General features: G+C 36.8%; 1 protein-coding gene across 1 annotated transcript in view; it reads left to right on the top strand.

Moving 5' to 3' along the window:
• LOC119829982 (neurogenic locus Notch protein) overlaps window positions 1-22,381 on the top strand; it is a 127,421-nt gene that overhangs the window by 97,808 nt on the left and 7,232 nt on the right. The window contains exons 6-24 of the mRNA XM_038352770.1: window positions 2,163-2,356; window positions 3,098-3,253; window positions 3,829-4,011; window positions 10,720-10,834; window positions 11,155-11,276; window positions 11,710-11,877; window positions 12,220-12,358; window positions 13,291-13,443; window positions 14,268-14,374; window positions 15,229-15,342; window positions 15,642-15,798; window positions 16,094-16,326; window positions 16,897-17,042; window positions 17,468-17,616; window positions 17,996-18,145; window positions 18,497-18,636; window positions 18,757-21,026; window positions 21,419-21,627; window positions 21,953-22,153. Coding sequence (XP_038208698.1) covers window positions 2,163-2,356; window positions 3,098-3,253; window positions 3,829-4,011; window positions 10,720-10,834; window positions 11,155-11,276; window positions 11,710-11,877; window positions 12,220-12,358; window positions 13,291-13,443; window positions 14,268-14,374; window positions 15,229-15,342; window positions 15,642-15,798; window positions 16,094-16,326; window positions 16,897-17,042; window positions 17,468-17,616; window positions 17,996-18,145; window positions 18,497-18,636; window positions 18,757-21,026; window positions 21,419-21,627; window positions 21,953-22,153 — 5,106 coding nt within the window. The remainder of the gene's footprint in view (window positions 1-2,162; window positions 2,357-3,097; window positions 3,254-3,828; window positions 4,012-10,719; window positions 10,835-11,154; window positions 11,277-11,709; window positions 11,878-12,219; window positions 12,359-13,290; window positions 13,444-14,267; window positions 14,375-15,228; window positions 15,343-15,641; window positions 15,799-16,093; window positions 16,327-16,896; window positions 17,043-17,467; window positions 17,617-17,995; window positions 18,146-18,496; window positions 18,637-18,756; window positions 21,027-21,418; window positions 21,628-21,952; window positions 22,154-22,381) is intronic.

The raw sequence follows: 22,381 nt of genomic DNA, 5'->3' as shown, positions 1-22,381 counted from the left end.
AGATTCGAAATTCAAATGTAATATTTTTTTATAATTAAGTGTAACAGTATTTATGGCCAGACTAAGTATAGGGACAGACAGAAGCCAATTTGCTTTGTACTTAGTGAAGTTGCGAAAGTTAATAGATAAAACGGTAAATTGTATTGTTTAATTATTCACACAGCAAGCGACGGAAAAAGCAATACATGAAATAACTACAATTTATATTCTGTAATGTTATATTTACGAGCGTTAGCCGTATTTTGTATATTAAATTGCTAAGATTGTGTTGTTTTATGTTCTGAGCAACAGCGACTTTATATTTCTATTATAATAACCCTATTGACTATTGAATATTAAAATGTACTGCCAATTGTGCTCGTTATAAGAACATAATATCGATGGCTGCATAGAATTTCTAATAACTATGGCTTTTAGTAATGAGGAAGAAATTTTTAAAACATTACACTTTACTCTTTTTTGGAGGGAAATAAGAAAAGTATTAGGAATTCTTACCCGTTTACCGTTCTTGGCGGCCAAACACACAGCATTATAGTAGCACCTCGGGATCTACTGAGCTAAATAAGCCAAAGTACGTGTGTAATACTGTGTACTACAAAATGATACATTGTAGTGAAAACTTATTTGAAAATAATTTGACAATAACAAAAAAATTCGAACATACTAAACTTTTTTATAGGAAAATTCGCTTGATCTTATTATAAAATATATACATATACATAATATTCTCACATTATATTTTACATATCCTACTATCCTACTGATCCTACTAATATTATAAATGCGAAAGTTTATATGAAATAAGATAGATGAAGATGATAAGTTTTTATGAAATTTGGTACGTAGACAGCTGGACAACTGGAATAACATATAGGCAACTTTTTATCCCGATATTCCTACGGGATACGGACTTACGCGGGTGAAACTGTAGGGCGCAGCTAGTAAAATATACATTTTGGTTTTCAACACACCTCCGCAACTATATCTTCTATTTATTAACTTCTATATCCCATATGTTGTTGAGGTTTTATTAAAGAGAAAAGTCACATTTGATTTACAACCCAGTCTGCGTTGTTACATATTTATTGTAGTTCTAAGAGCGATGTGGTCAAGCGTAAATCATCTATACTATGGTCACTTTAGTTTCCTTTACCAATCTCTTCTAGGATTAAATGATTTTATAGATTGATGATATAGATCGATGCTTGTTTATTTCGTTTGCTGTTTATAATATAACGTAATATAATGTCATTCAATTGTTCAAAGTAATAAACATAAATGATGCTAATAAATAATTATGATTATTGTTGTAGAAATTGGAGACTTTTTAAACGATTTAAACGGAATTTATGCATTATATTATCAACCCGACGTTTCGAACACTTTACAGCGAGCGTGACACGGGGAGAAATTGCGTTTAAATTCGAAAATAAATTTAAATACTTATAATATTATAAATAAAAACGAATTCTATGTTCATCATTATGTTAATATAATTACAAAATAAACAATTTCACTGTTCACTTTTTAAAAGTGAATAAAAAACGTTTCATTACGAAAATTTGTGATTTTTCACATCTTCCCCTGTATCCTAATTTGCAAATATCCAAGGAAACGAGAAATGCCAAGTGCGTCCTTGTCGGCGTCTCTTTACCTCGCCGTACCACTTTTTTTACCGCAATTATAATTTTATTTAATAACCATAAAGCGCTTTGTACGATTAAAATACATCTTCATAATTAAACTTAAATTGTATATAACGTAGCCTTTTAAATGATATAACATTCGTTCCGCCATCTATATTAATATTTAGTAAAGAAATAATAATTTTTATCCTTATATGTATAAATTACGTGTCACGTTGTTTGTCCGCGATGGACTCTTAAACTACTCAACGGATTTTAACCAAATTTGCACACCATGTGCAGTTTGATCCAACTGAAAAGATAGGATTAATATAAGTTCTGTTCTGTTCGTAACAAATCCAAAAAAATTCAGTCACGTAGAGGATCTCCTTTTTTTTAAATTGCTTGAAAATTGTATGGCAGAATATCAATTCTTCAATTACATAAATTTGTATTCATTCACCTACAAAAAAATACAAATAAATATATATGTCTTATATCCTTCACTGTTTTTCTAACCAGCTCTTTTGTCTCCAGGCCGCTAGTATGTCAGAACGGTGCTACATGCACGAATACCGTTGGCGGCTTCTCCTGCATCTGCGTGAACGGCTGGACAGGGCCGGAGTGCTCTGTGAACATCGACGACTGCGCAGGCGCCGCTTGTTTCAATGGCGCCACGTGTATCGACAGAGTTGGGGCTTTCTATTGCAAGTGTACTCCGGGGAAGACTGGTGAGTTGTATTTTTTATTACGTATTTATATCATAGTCGTAAAAAAGCAGTGGTGGCTCAGTGGTGAGAACCGCTGACTTCAAAAGTCGGGGTTCGAGACCGGGCGGCGTGCAGGAAATAAATTGATTTTTCAATTTATCTGTACATGTGGATAACATCACCACTGCTTAAAACGGTGAAGGAAAACATCGTGAGGAAACCGGCATGTCCAAGATACAAAAGTTCGACGACATGTGACATCTGTCAACCCGCACCTGGCCAGCGTGGTGGATTATGGCCTGAACTCTCATAGGAGGCCTGTGTCCCAGCAGTGGGAACATGTATGGGCTGATGATGATGATCATAGTGGTAAATGTTAAGGTGTATTCTAAATTTGAATGTTGCCAATTTTAAAGAGATGGTCTATGTTTTTATGGTTAGTCTTGGTCTACTTTTGATCTTAATTTATCATTACATAAGAGACAAACTTTTTAAATAGAGTGATTGTTTAAATTTTAGCTACTGAGCTGAGTGTATTGTAATCATACAAAAAAATAAACGACTAGACAATTTTCATTGAAATCTTTCTTTTAAATTCTCCCAGTATTAGAAGAGAAAGTTCTAGATTTATAGCTGAGCTACATAAAAAACCTATGTGTTTCCAGACTGATTACTTTTCACATTTAAAATGCTTTTAATTTCAATACCATTTTAAGGTCTAGTAACATTCGTGCTAAAGTTTACCACTTCTTCCATAACCAGGTCTCCTTTGCCACCTGGACGACGCGTGCACCTCGAACCCCTGCCACGCGGACGCGATCTGCGACACCAGCCCGATCAACGGCTCCTACACCTGCTCCTGCGCATCTGGGTACAAGGGCCTGGACTGCTCTGAGGATATTGATGAGTGCGAACAAGGTGAGAGTTGAATACAAATAGATACATATAGATGATCTTTGGAAGTTAGAGAGGATGTTTTTATGTATATAATACATACACAAAAGAATATTTTTTACAATATCCGCTTGATCCGGTTAATCTCTTGTACGGCTGGACGGAATTTGGCAGTACTTTCACTGACCGATTGAACTACGGGGTACAGCAGCAGGTTCAGTGGAATAATAGAATTGATTGTATAATAAGAAAAAAAGGATAAAAGCTTTGCTTGTTTGTTTGGAACAGGTACAGGAAACTCGAGAACTACTAGTCCGATTTGAAAAATTATTTCAGTGTTACATAGTGTTATTTAAGGAACTATATTTTTTCTTGTGGAAGTTTATAGATAAGATAAGGACCTGGATGATTCCACGGGACATAGCCAGCATAACATATATGTGTACTTTTAACCAACTTCAAAAAACGGAAAGTAAGAGCTATTTTGTTGTTTCCTGAACCAACACATCTGTCTGAATCCAGCATGCATCGGCACATAACCGACTTCCAACAAAAAGTCTCCCCCTTTTCTATGACTCTACCTAAACATCCGCCCCCAGGCTCCCCCTGCGAGCACGACGGCATGTGCGTGAACACGCCCGGTTCGTTCGCGTGCAATTGCTCGGTGGGCTTCACGGGCCCGCGCTGCGAGACCAACGTCAACGAGTGCGAGAGCCACCCGTGCCGGAACGAGGGCTCCTGCCTGGACGACCCGGGGACGTTCCGCTGTGTTTGTATGCCTGGTGAGTTTATTTGTTTTAGGTTCACCATATTACATTAAGGAGATTACATCAAATATAAGAATTAAGTAAGAAATAAATGCACACCTTATAAAGTAAACACAACATGCACATAAATTAAACAGCTAAAACATATCAAAACTAATTTATAAAGACAATATTGCAATTTTATACTGCATAATACACAATCAGTGGTATAAAATTTTTACAAAGTCTAAAGAAATAATGGTGAGTTGACTTAATGTCTATGGTTCTCGTATGGTTAGGAAGTTTCGGTTATTGGAAACTCGAGATCCTTGCAACCTGCGTTGACTTGGCGACTTGCGATATATCCTGCATCCCTGGTGAATTATTTGGAACCTAGATATTTTTTGATGCGTTTGATATTGCGCAAGTATTATTCAATTAGAAATTTAAGACTTGTAGAGTTATATATAGATTTGTAGTTAATAAAACGAGTTGTAAATCCGTAAAAAAGACCTAAATTTCCAGGATGTTATTTTAATATTAATCATAACCTGATCAATCATTATTTCAAACGCGTACTTTAAAATAAAAATGCAAAAACGTTACAAAATTTTCATTTATTTAGTATAATATATGTTTAACTACAAACTGTACTTCTATATATAAATTGATAAGCGTATCAATTACAATGTTATGTGTCCAGCCAAATTTGGAAATCGCATAAACTGTAGTGGTGCTTATGCCATTTTGACCACCAATTATATTAATCTGATGATCTCAAAACAGCGTCGCACTCGGTAATAAACGCACATTTTGTTATCTACTATATAAAAATAAGTCGGGTTTTCCTTCCTGACGCTATAACTCCAGAACGCACCAACCGATTTCCACGGTTTTGCATTCGTTGGAAAGGTCTCAGGCTCCGTGAGGTTTAGAGCAAAGAAAATTCCGGAAAAATTTCAACAGAAAAGCGGGAAAAACGAAGCCATCTGGTGGCGAAACGGAGTTCGCCGAGTTTGCTAGTTGTAAATAAAACACTAAATACAATGCATTTAGTGTTTTATTGTTCATCTGTTTATCTTCTGTCTGTATGCCTATACGTCTGTCTCTTCATGCCTACACCACTGAATCGATTTGGATGAAATATCATGATCATCAGCCCATATATGTTCCCGCTGCTGATACACGGGCCAGAGGGTTCAGGCCATAATCCACCACGCTGGCCAAGTGCGGGTTGGCAGATGTCACGACCGTCTTTTCTTTTAATCACGCGTGTGAGTCCAGTAGGATTTAAGTGACAAATACATTTTTTTTATATATAATAATTTTAAATTTGGAATACCTGTCGGGCGAAGTAACAATAATATAGCAGTCGTATTGCAAACATCGTAATGCCAATGCAGAAAGCATATTCTTACTGGATGGTGTAACGGTATGGACCCCCCTTCGCGAAGTTACAATTTGCTTCACAGTTGACAGCGATCTTTGTAGATTATCATTAGCTAGGCGGATGTAGGGCTGCCACAACGAAATTTTATACTTCTCTGTGTAAGGAAAATGGGTTGTGTATTCATTTTTGGCGTTACTGATTCGAAATTTTGGTAAAAAGCTTCTCTTAAGTAAATTATATGAAAAACTAAGATAATGATCATTAATTAGCATGAAACGAAAGTTATAGTTGTAAATTATATGATCAATTTAATATATTGTTAGTAGCTATATGTTTATTTGTGATATTTATTTTATTTAGTAAAACGCATGAATATGAAAACCTCAAGTTCACCTCCAGTGACGACAAATATCTGTGGTCTAAGAATGGTTTGTGTTTGTGTGTTTGTGTACCCTCATAGGAGGCCTTGTCCCAGCAGTGGGAACATATATGGGCTGATGATGATGATGAATATGAAAGAATAGAAAAAATTCGATCACGAGGCAGGATTCGAACCTGCGTTTCTTGCCTAACCGTAGCAACGCCTAGCCTCTCGACCACCCGTGATCCACCCGAGGGATCACGGATGGACAATTTTTTCTATTCTTTCAAAATTTCTCATTTATAAAGCATTTCAATGCTATAAAACTAAAAAAAAAATGAATATGAAAGAGTTTAAAAAAATATAAAAAATAAGTAACCTAGCACATATTTCGTTTGTGCTATAGAAATAAAAAAATGAGGAGGTTCTCTTTGCATATTAATTAGTTTTTAATAAATATTTATGTATGTTTTACGTCACACATTCTAAAATGAATGCTTGAAGAACATTATAGGAGCAACCCTATTAGAGTTAGTTCCCATGGCGATGAGAGAGTGGCGCGCATTGTCTCGACGCGGAAACTAACGTTTTTTAACCACATACATCACACCTGTCCCCTTGGAATAGAGTCCATATTCATCTAACAGTCGTCATCCGCGTAATTTGATAATTAACATAATATATTAGCTGACTTGGCTTACAATTCGACCGCAGAATTTTGCATTTCCGTCCCGTGTTGATTGGTTTTGGGAGAAAGCTTGTTTTAATATAAATATATAACGAGGTTGATATTTATCTGAGTTAAGATAATAATAATTAACGTTGATTACACATGACCTAGATTTCCGTTTAAAAATAGCAGCTGCGAATACTGTGTGGGCTTGCAAAACTCCAAGTATCTGTTGTCAAAAATGTTTGTAATTTATATTTTTATTTTGATAAGTTTTCAGACAGGTTTTATAAGTTGACCGAAGATGAGTTTAAATGTTGTTAATTAAAGAAATTTTTGATATTTTGTCCATCCAAATTTGAAGAAAATAACAACAAATGTGCTTTACATAGATATCTATCTAAACTGATTTTAAATATCTCAGCGGAGTCGTAGAAATGCCTACAATTCCATAGTAATCTCGAAAATGGTCAAATTTCGAGGCATCGACGCAATCAAATTAGAAACTAACCGATTATCATACAAATTCGTTCCTAATGTATCGGAATGCATAACAAAAATCCCATTCGGGCGTTCGGGTCCCACATATTCAATAACCTGCGTTGTCAAGCACAAAGACATGTCAACGACGCAATGATGCGGACGGAACCACTCATTGGAACTAAATTACGCTATAACCCAATCAATTTCAAATGACAACAAAACGCACGCCTCGCGCGATACCACGGGGCGTTTCAACTTGTTAGGGTTATATCCGAGTTCAAGTATGGTATTATACTGATAAATTAAGAAGCCTCTTGAGTTGTCGCAGCGGGAACCGAACGGAGTGCATTTGATCCGGTCGCATGTCGCATCTCACGCACGAGTGCTTTCCGACCCGTCTGGCAAGTGCGCTAATAAGGGCAAAGTTAGTTCGGTATGACGACATTATAATTTTTTATGGAGAAACACGTCCCGGGACTTTGCACTCGCTTTTTGCAAGACGCGACCGTTAACCATTTTGAAAATATGGTAAAACGTGCTTTTTTGTAGAAAAATATGTATGCAATAAAGGTCCGTTTGGATATAGTGCCCGTTCAAAGCTGAATTTATTAATTTTTCATTGGACTATCATAATAACGATATAATATACAAATAAAGATATAAAGCGATAAGTATGTAAAGAAAAAGTTACGTTATTATTTCGTAAACATAATTTCTTTCTTTTTCTTCTTAAAATTAGAATTAGAATAATATAATGTCTATTAAGAAACCCCCTGTCAATTGATCTATAACCCAAATAAACATTTATATATAAACAAATGCTAAATGTTCGAAACATTGTTCAAACATTATCAGAGATCCTGATATAGAATGCACCGGACATTCCTATTGGGCCTGTGAGCCGATATCGTGACAAATGTTTTAGTACAAGGTATAGGCGATAGCTATTTAGTTTTTAATATAACGGTTGCATTTATTTCTTCTGGAAATTAGAAATAAAACTGCGTTACACGTTAACTGAATAAACATTTAAAACTAAATCATCTAGCGATTAATGTTTCGAATGCGAAACAAATTCTGTATTTAAGTTTAATTAGTTTTCGCGCCTAAATTGCGGTGGAATTTTAGGTTGACATTTAAAAGACTTTGAAACAAACTGCACTTAATTTAAAAATAAGCTATTTGAATGATTATGTTGTGAACATATATGGTCTGCGATCTAGACTATATAAATTAAAGTTTTCAATATATTATCAGTTAACTCTTTTAATAAAATCGTTTTATTTGTAGACTCGTGACTTCATTTCACATGAAAAATCCAATTAAAAGTTACAACTTAACTCGACAGTATTTATTATACTATCTGACCATTGACACAGTTGATGAAAAAACAAGTTTTCAGTAGTAAAAAATAACGAATAATTGCACAAATCATAATATTTAATTACCAATATTTATAAGTCTATAACATCCAATCAAACGATCTGTGTTTCATATAACTGTACCATGGAACAGGGCGTGGCGACCCACCGTTTCAATAGATAAACACTGCTAGAATTGTTTGCGTAATGCTCCGCTGAGAAAATAACTTATTCGACTGCCATTTGAACTGCAATATTGTAAGCTATAGGTCAGCGTTGTTACAGCGCCGACAGTGTCAGGATCGATTTATAGTAAATAAAAAATAATGTTTGTGTGAGTTGGTATACATTAACGAGTGTAGGAGTAAATGGAACAAGACTCAAACACTACAATACTAGTAATTGATTAATGAAAACTCAATTAAGAATTATATCCTACTAATATTATAAATGCGAAAGTTTGTAAGGATGTGTGTGTTTTTTGCTCTTTCACGCAAAAACTACTGAACCGATTGCAATGAAATTTGGTACGTAGACAGTTGGACAACTGGAATAACATATAGGCAACTTTTTAACCCGATATTCCTACGGGATACGGACTTACGCGGGTGAAATCGCGGGGCGCAGCTAAGCTACAGCTACTTACCTACGATAAAACTTGAGTTTCTTTCCTTTCTTTTTCTTAATGAACTGTCCTTGTTCAGCTGCAATATTTTATTATACTAAGTTACTAAAAATATATGTAAATCTCAAATAGAAAAGACAATAAAAGACTACAGAGTTGGTATAGTGAGTATCAAAACATCAACTAAAGAATAAAATCAATATAATGCTTAATTTTTTATTACTTCCGCTTAACTTGGGTTGCTTGGAAGAAATTGCTATTGAGCAATAAAGCCGCCCTTTGCACTACATTTCCTATTTTTTTTTTTGTTAATTTAATTGTTTGTTGAGTGTGCAATAAAGAATATTTCATTTCATTTCATTCATTTATTTCATTTCATTTCATAATGCGTTATAGTTTTGTTTTTTTTTTCTATGACAAACGATGAGCTATAGCCAAAGATATGCGAAGATATGCAATAAAATGTTATTGCACAAAACCCAACGTTCTATTTTTATACTTATTTATAGTATATAAGATCGATTGTCGGAAGCTGCATGATCTTGTATGACAACGTACCTTTTTTGGTAAGGTAGTGATTTCAGTAGAAAATACCAATAGCTCGACTGTACACCATTTTGAACGCTAAACCGATCTGGTAGAGTTAATTTTGCATTGTCAGCGATATGGGAACTAAATAAGGGTGTAATTCAATACGGGTACAAGCCAGGTGTTCTATGACAGGAATCGATCAATGTAAAGTGCACTCTGAATTTATTGTGTTTAGGTTGACAATTCCCTTTTACAGCGCAATGTATGTTGCTTAAGATGTTTTACAAGAGGTTTTTAATATTTATACGGTTACTACAATATCGTCAACATAAAGGTTATTTTTTATAGAACTGTTGAATTTTACTCAGTTCTTTTGATTCGAATTGTACTTTTAAAACAGATTGCAAATTAACATCGTGTCTATATTTAGTTACAGTTGTGGCTTCAAAACTTTAATTCGTTTTATATTCTTATAACAATTGAAATGCCCGTCTTTTAATATTATATTTTATACGTGTTTTACTGTGTTCCTTCGTGTGAATTATTTGACGTAATTGTTTCTTATCCATAAGCTATAATATATCCATTACCATTTAATAAACTATGTATACATATGGAGACTCACACGTAGGACACGTATTTGGGAAAAGAATCTTAATTTGAAAGTACTTGTGGATAGGACCGTTGCAATGAAACGTTAATTCAAATGCAGGATACTCATTAATTAATTATTATTAAACACTCCCATTCCGTTGATCATTTTATGTCGCAGTTTAAGTGGAAATAAACATTTATTTCCATTTTACTTCATATTGTAAAGTTTTATTGGTTGATGGTGGTTGATTAATCGTTTATTTTCTTAATATAATGCGAAAGTATCGAGAGAAATTGTAATATCTATTTAATATTTCGATCACGTAGTTTAATGGCCATTATATTACTTAATTTAAGTAGTATATGGATTTGAATAGCAAATTTGAAAACTTATTTATAGAGCTGTTGATTTTTTGTATTATAGGCTTTAAAAGTATAAACATAGTGTTAATAGGACTCCAGTTAGTGCAGAGATTTCATTAGTTTATTATAAGAGTCTTAAGAGGATTTAAAACGCATTATTAAATATTCTCTGTATATCTATGAAGAGAGTTTTATTCCACCTCTTCACAGATATGTAATTTTATTCTTATTAATTAATCATTTCTTAATTATTTCGAAGATAGACGAATAATATTAACGCTATAACTATGATACACATCGAAAAATAGTGTATAATTTGTATTAATTTTTATATCTCCAGATTATAATAAATCTGTTAACTTTCAGGGTTCACGGGCACTCAGTGTGAAGTTGAAATAGATGAATGTGCGAACAACCCTTGCCTGAATGGAGGTGTCTGCCACGATATGATCAATGCATTCAGATGCACGTGTGTTATAGGGTAAGTTTTATTGTATGGAACGGTTACATTATATAAAGATTTATATATAATTCTTATGGTAGAGTAAAATAAATAGCTTCAGGTCCTCAATATTTACCTCATAAGAGTCTTTATAGTAATTCATTGTGCTTTTGATGTTTTAAACTTTGTTTTCTTATCATATAAACGTTCATATAGGCATTAATAGAAACGTTTTATGGTCCTAAACAATGAAACTTTAATTTTGTGTTTTTCAGTTAACGCATCTCTTGTAATATCAACCTTATCTCCCTGACTTTAAGGGTATATTTTTGGTTTTAACAATGCATAATTGTTCCCAGATTCACCGGCGCTCGCTGTCAAGTGAACATAGATGATTGTGCATCCAGTCCATGCCGAAACGGAGGCACGTGTCATGACTCCATCGCTGGGTACACTTGTGAATGCCCACCGGGATATACAGGTAAGATTTTAGGCTTTTTATTATCTAAAGTGCACATTTATTTGTGTATTAATCCGGATATTTCTATGTGGCTATTTTCCTAGCTCGGTTTATTTTGGTATATTAAAAAGGGTTTATTTTAATGTCAATATTGTTATTTATTATTATATTGAAGTTTATTAAATGGTAGATGCATGGGTAACATAAGATATATAAACATTTTGGTCTGTCTGTCTGTAAGACCAAGCCTTATCATTAAAAAATCGGGTTTTAGATTCGAACCCGCGTCTTTTTGCCAAACCGTAGCAACATAATAACGTTAAAAAATTCTCATTTGTACTATAAAACTAAAAATTAAATTATTGTCCCTTCAACTCACACAGTTTAGACTTATCTTAATATAATTTTTTTCTGTATATTCATCTCTCTCTAAATCTAACTCCTCTCTCTTCAGGCATGTCCTGCGAGACGAACATCAACGACTGCCTGTCGGCGCCGTGCCACCGCGGCGAGTGCATCGATGGAGACAACAGCTTCACGTGCAACTGCCACCCGGGGTACACGGGCCGCGTGTGCCAGACGCAGATCAACGAGTGCGAATCGAACCCCTGCCAGTTTGGAGGTGAGACCTTAATAGCATTTGCATATGGTCCATATTGCTTTGGAATTGTGAGAAAGGAAATGGAATAACTGTAGAAGCATCACGTGCAACTGCCGCCGGCAGTTTGTGTCAGGCGTAAATAAACCCTTGCCAGTCTGGATCTGGTTGGAGTTTGGAAATGAAACTCTATACTGAATGTCATAAAGTCCATTTTACTAAGCGCCATATCCTAACCTATAAGCTGGGTTACGCCTCTAGAAAGAAGCGGGAAGATGCAACTATTTAAAACTACCGATAATTGTCGTATGAAAAAAGTATCTTCAACACTGGAATCCATTATAATATTACTATTTATATTTTCAGGTCATTGCGAAGACCTAATTGACGGTTATCAATGTCGGTGCAAACCTGGAACGTCTGGACGCAACTGCGAGATTAACGTCAATGAGTGCTACTCCAACCCATGCAGGAATGGGGCCACTTGCATTGACGGGATAAATAGGTTCGTATATCTTTGTAATAAAGCTTCTTTTGCTGTAGCACCGGTTGTTTTGGGTTATGACACACTTTACATATAAATAAATAAAAAAGAGTAAATTGTTTACCTCATATTTCAATCATTCTAATATATACCTTAAGATCCTTTACATAGATACCATATTACATAAAAATCTTAAGTTATGTTGCGTTATAATGTCTTTATAAACGGCGCAATTGCATGTTTGTAATTAGAGGCTAATTAATATGATACTAATATTAATTTCGAATGTAACTAGATGTATTAAATGTTACAGTATAAACCATTATATTTTTGTCCATCTGCATTCATTAAACCATGTTAAATATTATAATTATCACAATATAATCTTCATGTAATCTTCACTAGCTTTTATTAACAAGGGCTTTCATGAGCTTTAATAAAAACAGTAATACATTCATTTCTAATGCTTACTTTTTCTTTCACATGCAGCAACAATTACTTTGAGTAAGTTCATTTCTTATTACACCGCATGGCCTGACTTAGTGAAAATCACCGCTTTAGCTTATTTAACAAACATTGTTCATCATTTAATAGTCATATTTCTTTATTTTAAGATCCTAATGCTGTCTATTATGTTTTGGCTTATAATTATATGATATTGGCTTTTTTCAATGACTCCAATTAAAGCAAACATTTGAAACTTATTATCGGCGAATTAGTATCAAAATTTTGATCTTCCTGAATTAATTTTTATAGGAATTTTTACAAAATTGTAGAAAAGACATTTGACATATGTTCTTTATATTTCCAATTTTGCTTGGTTGCCTCCGAAATTTATTCACTCTTCAGAACAATAAATTATTTAAGTGATCCTACATACCTCCGGCTGTCGTCCGGCCAGATCGTTCTAGAAAATTCCACAAACAAATTACTATATCCAACCACCTCCTCAGGTATACATGTGAATGTATCCCGGGTTTCACTGGACAGCATTGCGAGACCAACATCAACGAATGTTTGTCGAATCCTTGTGCAAATGGGGGCAAATGCATCGATCGCGTCAATGGATTCCGCTGCGAGTGCCCCAGAGGCTACTATGATGCGAGGTACGTTGGATATTATGAACTACTAGCTACGCCCCGCGGTTTCACCCGCCTAAGTCTGTATCCCGTAGGAATGTCGGGATAAAAAGTTGCCTATGTGTTATTCCAGTTGTCCAGCTATCTACGTACCAAATTTCATTGCAATCGGTTCAGTACTTTTTGCGTGAAAGAGTAACAAACATACATACATCCTCACAAACTTTCGCATTTATTAGTAGTGTATCGAATTGGCCATTATTTTAAGTGTGACCTTTTAACGTCGCTCAAAATCACAGTTACGAAATAAAACGCTAAATAAATCACAGGGTGTTTAAACCTGATGTTATATAGCGCGAAGCCTTCCCCAATGAATGGGCTATGTAACACTGAAATAATTTTACAAATGGGACCAATAGTCCCTAAGTTAAGCGCGTTCAACCATACACAAACAGACAAACTCTTCAGCTTTATAATATTAGTATAGATATATTTATTTGTTTATTATTTAGAATATAATAATTTATTAGTCTAAATAAACTTTGAGTGTAACATACAAGTTCTCATAATTTCATTAAAATGTATTTCACCACAGGAAACTTAATCTTGATTATCAAACCCATAATCTATCTAAATTAAATGCAACAGAACAATCTTAATCTCTTCCCAATTTAAAGTCCAATCAATCCATTTGTAGAGGCGTAAGGTCTGCAATTGGCCTTATGCCTCTCCAAATGTTCATGGGCGGTGGTAGCGCTTAACATCACGACCCACCAGCTCCATTGCCTACTATGATATAAAAAAAAACATAAAAAGTTAATATATAAACATGTGCTATTATTTTCCAACAGATGTTTATCAGATGTGAATGAATGCGCATCAAACCCTTGCATCAACGGTGGTACCTGCGAAGATGGCGTCAATCAGTTCATTTGCCATTGTTTGCCGGGATATGGCGGTAAGAATGCGTTGTTTTTTTTTTATTTTTTCTTTTTTTATGTAGTAATGAATATATACTACTATTTAGAAGGATTATCTGCAACTTGTTTACGCTTAGAAACCATTATTACAGTATTCTGGTACACTTCACTTACAATGTAGCGTTATTTTTAACAGTGAAAGGTTATTTTAAATTAAGTGCAATCATTTCACTTAGAGGAAAATATCGTGAGGAAACCGGCATGTCCAAGAATCAAAAGTTCGACGACATGTGACATCTGCCAACCCGCACTTGGCCGGCGTGGTGGATTATGGCCTGAACCCTCATAGGAGGCCTGTGTCCTAGCAGTGGGAACGTATATGGGCTGATGATGATGATTTCACTTAGAAGATGTGATAAGCGACTAGTTCATGTTCTCACTAGCATTTGCCCGCAGCTTCTCACACGTTTAATTCGGACTAGTTTAATGAATGTTATTATACATATAAACCTTCGTCTTGAATCACTGTATCTATTAAAAAACCCCATCTAGATCCGTTGTGCAGTTTTAAAGATCTAAGCATACATTACTTAGAGACAGACGCGGGAAGCGACTTTTCTTTACACTATGTAGGGATTGACGCCTCCTTGGTACAGTGGTAAACGCGTGAGCGTAGAACCGAGGGGACCTGGGTTCGATTCCCGGTGGGGGCAATAAAAAAAATGTCTCGGTCTGGCAGGACACAGAAGGCTGATCACCTACTTGTCCATAAAGAAAATCGATCAGTGAAACAGATGAATATCATCTGCCCCATACCCCAGTAGGGGACACGGGACTTCACTTTATGTAGGGATTAAATGTGAAAAATCTATATTTTTTTTTTTTTATTTAGGACAACGTTGCGAGCGCGATATCGACGAATGCAGCTCAAACCCATGTCAACATGGCGGCACGTGTCATGATAGACTCAACGCTTACAAATGCGACTGTGTATTGGGATTCACAGGTGAGATTCTAATAATTACAATTTTAATGCTATTTTAAAGTTCATTGTATGTGCCTTTAGTTTCTTTTTTTTATTTATCTGGCACACAAATGTGATATAGTTCAAGAATTTTACTTTTTATTTAGTTTATTGTATTGTATCTGTATCTAAGTAGGTATATAAATATATAAATTATTTATAAAAAGGCTTTCAGCTGTGTTTGTTCCCTACAAAAGAAATACTGCATTTTATACCTTTTCAATACAATAAAATATGGCAATACAAATGTTAAATAAAAACAATTTTTATCATTCAATCAGGAGTAAACTGCGAAACAAACATCGACGACTGTGCCGGCAACCCGTGCTTACACGGCGGCTCGTGCATCGACCTCGTGAACGGCTACCGGTGCGTGTGCGCGCCGCCGCACTCTGGACGCAACTGCGAGAACACGCTCGACCCGTGCTTGCCGAACCAGTGAGTTCTATATTTTAATTTTGTGTTAGTTTTTTTTTGTAAGCAGACAGTGCATTTTGACGGTATTAAAAAGTATTAATATCTCTTAAAATAAAATCCATCAATATTACGATATAGTTGTAGGTTTTTAATACAAGAGATATTGTAATAATCTTGTCATAACCTATTCTAACAGGAAATAATCATTTATCATTCCAATTAGTACCATATTTCTCAGGTATCTTATATAAACAAACGCTTTTTATCCATAACCATGGCGTTATATAATTTTAAACCTCTAATAAAATTTTCTCAGATGTCGCCACGGTGGCCGCTGCATCGCCGAAGCGTCATACGCCGAGTTCACTTGCCAATGTCCCGTCGGCTGGACCGGAGCTCTCTGCGAACGGGATGTCGACGAATGCGCTGTGACAGCGCCGTGTCACAATGAAGCCACTTGCATCAATACTGAGGGGTCCTATGCGTGTCTGTGCGCTAGGGGCTACGAGGGCAAGGACTGTGCTATAAACACGGACGATTGCGCTTCGTGTGAGTAGAATGTTCTGGAACGTTTAGATTTAGGGGAGGGGCATTTCGCTGAGAGAAAAGGGTTATTTTATCGTAATTGTGTGTTAAAAGCCATTTTATGTCCATTTAGCGTGTTTTTACATGACTTTAGTATTATTCATATTCATAGCCTATATATACTTCAAAGGTTATAAACATACTGAATGTAAAATTTAATTTTTAGTTTCTCTTCAACTCTCTTCTCTATATATTCTATATAATTCTATATCTTCTCTATAATTTCAATAAAGCATTTTAATGCTTTATTGAAGAGAAGAAGTTTTTTTTTGAAAGAATAGAAAAAAATCGATCACGGGGCGGGATTCGAACCCGCGTTTCTTACCTAACCGTAGCAACGCCTAGCCTCTCGGCCACCATATACTGAATGTGTTTGTTGCCATATATTTAGTTATAATATGAACGAATAAGAGCTTTAAGACTGTCATTACAAATACTATCACGTTGATATCAATATTTTGGTGTATCATTCAACACTTACCTATTCTTAATATTTAAATATCCCACTACATATTACAAATTTTTCCCCCACAGTCCCATGCCAAAATGGCGCTACGTGTCTGGACAGTATCGGCGACTATAACTGCGTGTGCGCGAGCGGGTTCGCCGGGAAGCACTGCGAGGTCGACATTGACGAGTGCCAGTCGAGGCCCTGCATGAATGGAGCTACTTGTAATCAGGTGAGGTTTAAGTTGAAACGAAAGTTGTATATACAGGCAGACAATCTGGCTTCGTCCGAGTTTGTCTACGATACAAAACAGCTTATGTTGCTCTGTTAAAATGTGTATTGCTAATAGTGATAGAATTTTAAGAATGTATTGGACACTTTGAGTTAAATCGTAACAAAAAATTAAAAAGCACTTCACTCTTTCTATTATTACTATGTCTTTTTTTTTGGTTTTTAGTGGTTTAAGCAAACACAATTTTTATTTTATTGAAACGACTTGTTAAATCTGGCAGCAAATATATATTTTACAACCAAAAAGATCAGGATAATTTTGTAAATTATCAACATGACAGTTTTTTTAATTACTGTTTTTATTATCTTTAATTATATTTATAAATAGAATTACAAACTCACCACTAATTGTCCCGTCTATTCCAGTATGTCGCATCATATACATGCACGTGCCCCCTGGGTTTCTCCGGGATCAACTGCCAGACCAACGACGAAGATTGCACCGACTCGAGCTGTATGAACGGGGGGTCTTGTATTGACGGCATCAACTCGTATAACTGTTCTTGTCCACCAGGGTAAGTACTATGTTCCATATTGTACTTATAAGGGACTAGCTATTGACCCGCGGCTTCGCTCGTGTGGTCAATAAAGAAATGTCATACATGTCGTATTGAAATTCATAAATCGGAATGATTCTAATGCGCATCATACCGGATCTTCCTCTGGGTTTGCGATTGCCTAGCGGTCTGCCCAGGCTTCGCTTATGGTACATTTATAGCCTATAGCACTCAGGAGTACATACCAAACGCGGAAATAATTTTTGAAACGGCACCATAAATTCTTGAAATTAGTCCGTTAAAGTCTTGCATTTATTAAAGTTTATGCATTACGAAAATGTCTATCATAACTATGATTGAACTATTAAATAATATTTTGTAAATTCTATTTCCACAGGTACACGGGTTCCAACTGCCAGTTCCGCATCAACATGTGCGATAGCTCGCCGTGCGCGAACTCAGCGACCTGCCACGACCACGTGACGCACTACACCTGCCACTGCGCATACGGGTACACGGGAAAACACTGCGATACGTTCGTTGATTGGTAAGTGTTAGGGAATGATTTTTTGGCTTTATTTGAAAGAAGAAAGAAAGAAAGAAAAGGTTTATTTAACATTTGCAAGTATGTATATAGAAGAGTAATGATTTTTTTTAAATAAGGGCACTTTAATGCGCTCTAAACATATTATATAATTAGATATTGGATCTCCTAGCCGATATGAAATTTTGAAAAGAAAATTAATTCAACGAAAATATGATTTGATTATTTTCTGAACAGGGTAACGTTATATCTAATCATTACTCATTATAAATAAATTATAAAAATGCTAGTTCCTACTAAATATACGAATAAACTTTAATTTAAACCAAAAAATATACAAACTTTATCCTTCAGGTGCGAAAACAACCCATGCGAGAATGGTGCTACATGTTCACAAAAAGGCCCGCAGTACACGTGCGCCTGCGCACCCGGCTGGTCAGGGAAGCTATGTGACGTGGAAATGGTGTCCTGCAAAGATGCTAGTATACGTAAAGGTGAGATTACACATAGAAGCTTTAAAAAAAATAAAATCTGGTGACATTATAATTTTATTTGGTGGTACTGTAAGTAAATTATCATGAATTTATACATACTGACAAATCATCTTCCCTCAGGTGTGAAGCTTAAACAACTCTGCAACAACGGTTCGTGCGAAGACATCGGCAACTCCCACCGCTGCCACTGCCTGGACGGCTACACCGGCTCCTACTGCCATAAGGAAATCAACGAGTGCGAATCCGCCCCGTGCCAAAACGGAGCGCTATGCAAAGATCTAGTGGGAACGTACCAGTGCCAGTGCGCCAAAGGTTTCCAAGGACAGAACTGCGAGTTAAACGTAAACGACTGCCTTCCAAACCCATGCCAAAATGGCGGCACCTGCCACGACCTGATCAACAACTTCTCGTGCTCTTGCCCCTTCGGGACTCTGGGCAAGATATGCGAAATCAACGTCAACGATTGCAAGCAGGACGCGTGTCACAATAACGGCACATGTATTGATAAAGTTGGGGGCTTCGAATGCAAGTGTCCGCCTGGCTTCGTCGGGCCCAGGTGTGAAGGAGATATAAATGAGTGCTTGTCCAACCCTTGCTCGAACCCTGGGACTCAGGATTGTGTGCAATTAGTGAACGACTACCATTGTAATTGCAAACCGGGTTATATGGGCAGACATTGCGACGCTAAAGTCAACTTCTGTGCGAACTCTCCTTGTCAAAATGGTGGCATATGTACCGCTATACAAGGTGGACACGAGTGTCTTTGCAGCGATGGCTTCTATGGAAAGAACTGTGAATACTCTGGATACGCCTGTGACTCGAACCCATGTCAAAATGGAGGCTACTGTAGAACATCAGAAATCGGTGATTACGTATGCGACTGTCCATCTGGCTTGTCTGGAATCAATTGCGAAATAGATTCTATGAACGAATGCCTCAGCAACCCTTGCAAACACCCAGACGCGCGTTGTATTGACAAACCGGGTGACTATTTATGTTACTGTCCAAGACAATGGACAGGGAAGAACTGCGACATACACGACCCACACTCCAGAGGTGGATATGGAAGCCCCGTGAGTGGAGTTTACGGCAAGAACCCTGGATTGACGCTGCAAGAATTAGATCTGGCTTTCCAAAGAGAACAGTGCGTGAAACTAGGGTGCAAAGAAAAGAAAGGAGACAATCATTGCGATGAAGAGTGTAATACTTATGCGTGTGAATTCGACGGCAATGACTGCTCTTTGGGAATCAATCCATGGGCCAACTGCACTGCTCCTATCAAATGTTGGGAGGTGTTCATGAACGGAGAATGTAACGAAGTCTGTAATACCCAAGATTGCTTATTCGACGGGCGAGATTGCGAGAAATCCCTGCAGAAATGCAACCCTATTTACGACGCGTACTGTCAGAAACATTACGCAAACGGACATTGCGACTATGGATGCAACAACGCTGAGTGTAACTGGGACGGTTTGGACTGCGAGAACGAGCCGCCCGATCTAGCCGAAGGTGTCATCTCAGTCATATTGCTGATGGATATGAGAACGTTCAAAGAGAACTCTGTTGCCTTCTTGCGAGATCTGGGCCATCAGTTGCGGACGACAGTTTTAATAAAGAAAGATCACCTCGGAAACGACATGGTCCAACCTTGGAAGGGGTCAACGGACGTTGGCTTGCAAGATACGGAATTCGGTAAGAAACATCACATTGTGTTCACTGAGCGCGGCCAGTCAGGCGTTCAAGTGTTCCTCGAAATTGATAACAGAAAATGCACAACAATGTCCGGTTCGGAATGTTTCTTCTCGGCCCGCGAAGCCGCTGATTTCTTAGCGGCTACTGCCTCTAAACATTCCTTATCACCTGACTTTCCAATATTTCAAGTTAAAGGTGTGAAAGCTCCAGTAGAAGAAATCCCCACAAACTCTAAATACGTCTTCATCGGCGTTATTATAGTTCTTCTAGCTGGTTTGCTAATAGGCGTCTTGGTAACTGCTCAGAGAAAACGCGCAGCTGGCATAACATGGTTCCCAGAAGGTTTTATAAGCAATGGTTCTTCCTCACGTCGTCGATCGAGGCGTAGAGGTCCAGATGGTCAGGAAATGAGGAATTTGAACAAGGGATCAATGGGGTGCATCGACGTGGATATAAATGGAGGTCACATGGTACCGCCGCACTGGTCTGATGAAGACGATGATGGATCAGCTCCTCCAAGGGCTAAGAGAGCTCGAGGTCCGGGAGATTCTAATGGAGCTCCTGGCGGATATGCATCAGATCATACAGCGATTACTGATTATGAAGAAGCCAGTCATGAGCCGAGGGTCTGGACTCAACAGCATCTGGATGCGGCTGATATCAGAGTTCCACCTAGTATGATGACTCCACCTGCTATCGTGAGTAATTTGTTCTGTATTTATTTAACACATCACCAAGATTAATATTATGTATTATTCTTATATATAATTTTATTTCGATGATAAAAATCAATTTATATCTGTCAAATCTATTTTTTACTATCGAAATATTTAAAGCATGTATTTGATAGTAAATAGTTATAAAAGCATAGGTCGATTAGCCGATTATAATGTGCACATTATGACATAAAAATGCCAATTGCCCTATTAAACAGAGTGATGATTTGAGCAGTAACTACCAGATACAATACTTAATTATTTCAGACACCTTTGTTTTGATCCTTTATTTAAACAAGCATACAGAATAAAGCAATTGCACAAAACCAAAATAATAAGTGCTGGCAAATGTTTTATGTCTCTCATTTTCACAGCACGACGGTCACGTGGATGTAAACGCCCGTGGTCCCCTCGGCATGACACCACTCATGGTAGCCGCCATCCGGGGCGGAGGCCTGGACACCGGTTCTGACGTGGAAGACGAGCAGACAGCGCACATTATATCGGAGCTCGTGGCTCAGGGTGCTCAGCTGAACGCTGCTATGGATAAGACTGGAGAAACCAGCCTACATCTGGCTGCTAGGTAAGTTTCTATGGCGATTCAGTTATTATGAATATGGGGGATTATTCTTTCTATAAATTTGTCTATTCCGTTACAGAATATTGAAATTTATTTCTTAAATTTTGTAATTCTATATCAGGTTCAGGTTCTATATCAGGTACAACTTACACGTAAAATTTTTATAATATAAAATAGTAAGAAGTATTTTTCAAAAGTAAAATTTAGTGTAAATTTTTTATAACGTAAAATCCGTAACACTAAAAAAATAATGAATTACCCACCTACATACAAAAATGACTCGACTATTTCTCTTCATTACTTCATTACTTGACTATTCACCCCTCAGATACGCCCGCGCGGACGCAGCGAAGCGGCTGCTGGACGCGGGCGCCGACGCCAACTCGCAGGACAACACGGGCCGCACGCCGCTGCACTCCGCCGTCGCCGCCGACGCCATGGGCGTGTTCCAGATCCTGCTGAGGAACAGAGCCACCAACCTGAACGCCAGGATGCACGATGGGACCACCCCGCTTATACTGGCTGCTAGGTATGGATATTTATTGGTCTATTATTGTGTTAAATAGACTCAACATTACGAAAATAATTATGTGCTATATGTCAAACCTTGAAATAATAACATTTCCCAACATAGAATTTAATTAAAGTTTTTCAAATAGACTTCTGCACGTAGACTGATTTAGAAATACTTCTCGACCGAATATTTACTTATATGCTACGTGACTTAAATATTCGTGTTTTATTATATTTTGTATAT

The sequence above is a fragment of the Zerene cesonia genome, chromosome 11, assembly GCF_012273895.1.
Source record: "Zerene cesonia ecotype Mississippi chromosome 11, Zerene_cesonia_1.1, whole genome shotgun sequence".
NCBI classification, from domain to species: domain Eukaryota; kingdom Metazoa; phylum Arthropoda; class Insecta; order Lepidoptera; family Pieridae; genus Zerene; species Zerene cesonia.
Note: the sequence above shows the minus strand (reverse complement) of the source record. Positions and strands in the feature narration are given on the sequence as shown.